The 6,742-nt window shown below is 37.3% G+C and overlaps 2 protein-coding genes across 2 annotated transcripts in view; one reads left to right on the top strand and one right to left on the bottom strand.

Annotated features, from left to right (window-relative positions):
- Positions 1-5,758, top strand: part of TRPC5OS (TRPC5 opposite strand) — a 9,097-nt gene extending 3,339 nt beyond the window's left edge. The window contains exon 3 of the mRNA XM_017872326.1: positions 3,313-5,758. Coding sequence (XP_017727815.1) covers positions 3,623-3,958 — 336 coding nt within the window. The 5' untranslated portion in view covers positions 3,313-3,622 and the 3' untranslated portion in view covers positions 3,959-5,758. The remainder of the gene's footprint in view (positions 1-3,312) is intronic.
- TRPC5 (transient receptor potential cation channel subfamily C member 5) overlaps positions 1-6,742 on the bottom strand; it is a 206,114-nt gene that overhangs the window by 137,454 nt on the left and 61,918 nt on the right.

Raw genomic sequence — 6,742 nt, 5'->3', positions numbered from 1 at the left:
ATATGCACACATATATATAAATATATATCTGACAGTGGACTTTCAACCAGAATATATATATTCTGTTATATATTTATGTTGTATACATATGTTATATATTTTCAACCAGAATATATATATTCTGGTTGAAAGTTCATTGTCAGATATATATTTTGTGAATATTTTCTCTCAGTCTCTGGGTTGCCTGTTCATTTTATTAACTGTATGTTTTGATGAGTTGGTCCATTTTTGTATCCCCTGTTTCCCACATGCATGATTGAAGCTTGATAATATTTACTGAATGAATGTGCTGAAAGTTGTTCCTCCCTCCCTCCTTCCATTATTTCGTTTTTTCAAAGACACTTACTGATTACATACTCTGCTGGCAAGCACTCTTCTGTTCTTTGGGGATATAGCAGAAAACAAAACAGATTTCTTAGTCTCATGACAATTACATTTTAGTCTATATGTATGTGGGGGTAAGGTGAGAGACAGAAAAACAAATAATTAAACAAGAAAATATGAGCTAGCTATAGATACCATCATGCAAAAATGAAATTTGTGTGTAATGGGAAAGGGATGATTAGGGGCTTTACCCAGGTTGAGGGGTAAGAAATCTGAGGAGGTGATATTAAAGTAGATATCAGAATGACCTGAAGTCATTCCCCACTCCTCCCCCACCAAGGAGAAAGGAATCCCAGGCAGAGGATATAGCTAATAAAAAGTCCCTTGAAGTGAGTTAAGGCTAGGCATAAACTATCCAAAATACCTCTTTAGGCTAGCTGAGGTGTCCAGAGTTGGTTGCTTTGGAAATTACCATAACTGGCATAAGCTGATGCTACACTCTTACTCTTTCTTATTATTGGAATACTTAGCAGTTTCTTCAAGTTTCTTCTTGCCCTCTCCTCACCCTCTAGTTGCTAAGTTCTGAGATGGTTTGAGAATAAAAATGGTGGATCAGCTAATACAAGGGTCAAGAAAGTTAAGGCAAGGTCACTAATTGTTTTTCCCATCAAAAGTGACTGAGTTCCCCACCCCACAAAAAAAATCAAGGGCCACATAAAGTAATAAGTAACTACATTTGTCTTATAAGAGAGCAAAATATGGAAAGTTCTACCTCTCTGCTTTTTATGTTTAGGTTGTGTAATATACAACTCAATAAATACAATAAAAATTTGATGAATCAAATATAATTTATTCCAGTTTTTTCCCAGTTTTAGGAGAGAGATACAAGAAAAGATGATGGAAAAGGGTAAGAGTAGATGGAGATAGAGAGGGTGTGAAATAGAATGAAACACATAGGTGAATAAATGGAAGCATATTGACCAAGAGGAGGAATAAAAGAGTCCCAGAGGATGATAGAGAAGCTGAGAAAAAAAACTGGGTGAATGGGAAGTCAGAATTTAAATAGGTTTTGTGTGAGGGTGTTCCTGTCATCTTCTTGTGCCTTTGGGCTGTATATACCATATAGTAGTTATTGCTTCCTTTGAAAAATGTGATGGTGCTCTCTAACAATATTTAACACACATCTTTCTTCCATGTTTTCCTTCTGATGAGCTGATGCATGTTCTAAATAAATGCCGAATTCCTTTCCTTGATTTCTCTCCATATTTTCTTTCATGAGACGTTTTTCTCTTAAACAAACATATCCTTTGAATTAATAAAACAAACTGCTCTGCCTCTAGTACCCATTCTCCTATATTCCATATGGAAAGTTGCCTCCAACAAAATTGTGCCTTCTGGTCATTGTTGTTGTGACCCTTATCATCAGGGCAAACCCCATGTCTACTGGTAGGATTTTGGACAAAAAAAATGTAGTGATCTTACAGGATTTATACTAAGTGGAGATAGTATACAACTGAGTGGGTCGAAAAAGGCCCCGTGGAGACCAGCAAGCTCTATGTGCAAATCACAGACCATCTGGCTGATGATTTTCTGTACTCCAATAAATATCCAAGGATTACAGTCAGCTGAAAGTGAAGTCTGTGGCTTGCTGGGCCCCACTCTGGTCAGAACTGCTGAAAACTGGGCAATAATAGACTTGGTAGAATCCTAAAGGAGTTATATAGATGACTACCTCCTAAGGCTTTCAACTAGGAAAAGCCTGACTGGGGTTGGAGAAAGAAAGTTAGCCCAATTTGCAGAATTAATAGCCAGAAATTTAACATGTAGATATAAGCAAGAAAAAAAAAACTGGCCAAAGGTACATAGCTACACTGATCAGCCATACAGAACTAGACTATTGCAGGAAATACAATCTGGTGAAGGGAGATATGAAAATAAATTTGTGAAAGGAATTTAGAAATTCTTATAAAGACGTGTATCAGCTCATTAGAATGGAAAAGCAGAATAATCTATTTGGAATGAGAGGGGAGATAATCTAGGCCCCCAAAACTAATGTAGACCCTGAAGTTTTGGGGACTCTAAGTTTCAACTCAGCTGCCTTTTCAGTTCAATTTAAGGTTGTAGGATGGGCTTGTGAAACCTCAGGGCATGTGGGCATGTATGTACCAAGTTAGCAGAGAAGAAAGAGTTAGAAAAACTGAATCAAATGAACAAGTGAGTAAGAAATATGAGATATGTCAAAATACTAAAAACTTCCTGCATCCTCAACAGGTTCACTTTAAGTGTGGTGGGGAGTGGTAAACCAGACAAATGTAGCAGGTAAATTATACTGAGTCAATATCTAGATTTTCAAACAAATAATATTGCCTTACACAAGTATATACTTACTCAGAAAGTGGATTTGCAAAGAGCCCACCAGAAATGCATATGAAAATAGTACAACCATAGCTTTAGATAAAGTTGGAAGAACTAGCTGCTAGATATGGAAGAGGGGCAGTAATAGGAAATTATCAAGGAACTAGTTTTATAACTGAAATTCTCCAAAGTTTGGCAAAATACAGAGAATATAGGACTTTTATTTACCATAAACTCCCCAGGCTGCAGGGCATCTGGAAATTTTAATGAATGGATTCCAAAAAACACAGAAAGAATTCAGCAGCACCAGATAAACGGCAATGAGGCAAAGGTGCTAATAATTGACAGACCCTGAGTGAGTATATCCTTCCTCAAATGAGATGTTCAGGAAAGACAGACAAACTGCCTATGCTTACTTTTCTACCAAATCTCTTAACAAGAGATAAAGACCATGAGGTTTTCAAAGGGAAGAGAAGTAGTAGAGCCTCACAAGGCCAGCAACAAAGGAGGGGCTATAGTTAGACATATCATTTCAACCTTAACGGCAATTCTACGGTAACCAGTAGCTGTAGCCTGTAGGATGGATAAAGGCTCAAAGACACTAATCTTTATATCTCTCTTTTTTATTATTAGGTCTGCTTTGCTGTTTTCTCTTGGCTGTGACATTCCGCCTGATGGTCATTATAATAGCAGTTCACCACTAGTACAAACAAGAGTACCATATATAAATTCTGTGCACGGTTTACCAATATCATCAAAAAGTTATATTGTTCTACTGTTCTCATTCTGTACTTGATCAGCATCATAATCATATCAACATCTTAATTTCTGGCCCAAACCAACCACAGAACCATTGTTAGCCCCTTATACTATCCATTGTCACCAAGAGTCCATTTGCTAGAGCTTGTAGTGATATTTTATCTATTTAGAAGAGCACTGCAGCATGGATTCGGTGTCAGTTCCTGTACTCATTGATGGACTTGTTGCTTGTGTAGCCCAGTTAATAAGAATAGCTGATGAGCTTTTACAATTCATTATACAAGTACAAGAAGTTCCTTATGTAGAAGAAAATGGTAGAGCAGAAGAGACTGAAGCAGATGCACCTCTTCCTGAGGAGCCTTCACTACCAGATCTCCCTGATCTCTCAGACTTAGACTCAATACTTACACCAAGAGAGGATGAAGACCTAATATTTGATATAGATCAGGCTATGTTAGACATGGAAAACTTATATGAAGACACAGTCTCTGGTATAAATGATGACTTAACAAGTGACTAAGACCCAATTTCTGCCCCCGCCCCCAGGGATGTGAAAACTGATCATTTCTCTGTTTCAATATATTCTTATTTTCTGTATATTAGCAATATGTTTTCTCACAGTTCTGCACATTTTCATTACTAATAACCCATATAACAAGTAAGATTTGATTTACTTCTAGCAAAAGCTGATCTTTTTTCCTCTTTGTTGTTATTCAAAAAGTTCTGGCTTTTGCCATGTAGGTCTGCCTTTACCTGTACTTACTGTCATGCTAGAATTTTTGATGATGGGAGCAAACCATAGTAAAGAAAAGAAATTCCTCACCTAATTATGGAGGGGAGAACTGACAAACTCTATCACATCTTGGGACTCATTTCACTGCTCTCCAATGAATGGAAATGAAAAGGGGAATATCCCCCAGGGTAGCATCACAGTAAATGAATACATTCACATTACAAGACAATGTTGGGATGCTTTTATTTGAAAGGATATAACTCCTAACTTATCCTTTTAGAGACCATGTGTCCAACTAAAAATGCTATAGCAGACTAAGGGAGGTAATTTTAAAAGAGCACTATCTACCAGATAATAAAAGTGCAGAAAGGTTTTCAAATGACTGTTGCCAAGTAGAAAACTGAAAAAGCTGGGACCAAGAGTTCCAATGCAGGACTGTTCTTGCACATTCTGACCACATTGCAGCTACTTTGCACTATTATTCCCCAAATGGAAAAGGCACACTATACCAAATAATCAGACAGAAGTAATAGAAGGGCTAAGGAAAGCCCTACAAGGACTATTCACCAATGGAAAGACAAACACTCACCATATTGGACTAGATATCTGTGGACTAGATATAGTCCTTAGGCATCAATGCAGGAAGATGCTACAACCTCATAATATGTGGAGCTGGCGGGCCCCTTGTTTGCCTGGGTCACCTGGACAGATTGTACTGTAATGGTACCCCAGGAACTAGATAAGATATATTCCAGTGTTTGCCTTGATTCTGTAATTGTATGCGCTTAAGGATTGTTAAAGTATGACCCCTGCTCCAAGGAATGAATTGTTAGTATTAAGTATGTTTTCTCTATGGAGCAGAATTAGAGTTAATAGTGAAAAGAAATGTTTAGGAAATAAGACAATACTTAGGAACAAGAACTAGTGGGGACGGTGTTTTCAGGAGAGAGAAGCAAATTAATAAATTGTCAACAGTTATGGGACTGTTTACGATGGAAAGCCATGATATGGAGTTATTTTCTAAACAGGTTTATGAACAAAGCCCTATTTTTGTCTTCTGCAAATTAGCCAATCCTAAGATGTTGCTATAAATAGCTGGTAGGCGATTGACATAAGTCATATATCTGAAAGCTCAATTAGATGGAGAATTATTAACTAGTTTAGTCTACTGATTGGATGTCTCTGATTGAAATCCTGCATCTCCTCCAGGAGAATGGAGTGAGTGGCCGATCCTTTATGCAAATTGGCCCTTTTCTGTATCTTCTTAAGACCAATGCTAAAACCAATTATTATATAGCATGGCAGAAAAGAGAGGGGCTCATCATTCTAAGACAAGCTTAAAGGTGTGAAAATCAAGGAAGATAGGCTGGTAGATGGCATTAGATTAGGTAGTACAAGTTTTCATCTCGATTTGCTTGGGCTAAAATATGTGGGGAGTTGTGCCTATATAAATTCTTATGTGTGATGATTACTGCTAGTTATTATCTTATGATTGTTTAAAATCTGTATTAGCTATTGATCTAAACCATTTTATTGTTTTCTTTCAAGAGATTTTAACTAATAAACTTTCATTCACAAATCAAAAAAGGTGTGGTCATCTTAAAATACCTGGTGGTGAATTTGGAGGCTACCAAATGGGCACACAAGAACTTCACTCAACATAAGGCAGCAGAGCATAGTAAGAGAGAATGTTGTACTAGGAGTCTGAAGTTCTACTTCTGGCTTTGTCAGATGATCTTAAACAAATCTCTAAACATAGTCCTTTCTCATTTGCAAAATGAGGGTTATTAATAAATTTTCTGCTTAACTTTCAGTGATAATAAGGAACAATTGAAATAATGGTTTTCATGGCATGACATATCTGACATTGAGACAATATATGAAATCAGGACTTTTCAGGAATATCTGAAAAATGTGCATGCATATATTCATTGCAGCACTATTCACAATAGCAAAGACATGGAATCAACCTAAATGCCCATCAGTGACAGACTGGATAAAGGAAATGTGGTACATATACAACATGGAATACTATGCAGCCATAAAACAGAACGAGATCATGTCCTTTGCAGGGACACGGATGGAGTTGGAAGCTATTACCCTCAGCAAACTAACGCAGCAACAGAGAACCAGAAGCCAAATGTTCTCACTTATAAGTGGGAGCTGAACACTGAGAACACATGGACACAGGGAGGGGAGCAACACACACTGGGACCTGTTGGGGGCTGGGGTGGGGAGAGGGAGCATCAGTAATGGATTCCCAGCTAATGGATGCTGGACTTAATACGTAGGTGATGGGTTGATCAGTGCAGCAAACCACCAAGGCACATGTTTACCTATGTGACAAACCTGCACATCCTGCAAATGTACCCCAGAACTTAAAATTAAAAGAAAATTCACCCATATGCAAAAAAACGTTTGTATGACAATACCTGAAAGTCTATTTGACATGAAATAATTATCCAATAGTTTTACACCTATTTTCTAAGAGATTAGAACTTTCTTATTCTACTTCATGCCAAAGTTAGAGTTTGGAAATCAGCTATTGTTTCGTTCTTTGGAGCTTTTTTT

The sequence above is a fragment of the Rhinopithecus bieti genome, unplaced genomic scaffold (assembly GCF_001698545.2).
Source record: "Rhinopithecus bieti isolate Rb0 unplaced genomic scaffold, ASM169854v2 scaffold_7464, whole genome shotgun sequence".
Classification (NCBI taxonomy): domain Eukaryota; kingdom Metazoa; phylum Chordata; class Mammalia; order Primates; family Cercopithecidae; genus Rhinopithecus; species Rhinopithecus bieti.
Note: the sequence above shows the minus strand (reverse complement) of the source record. Positions and strands in the feature narration are given on the sequence as shown.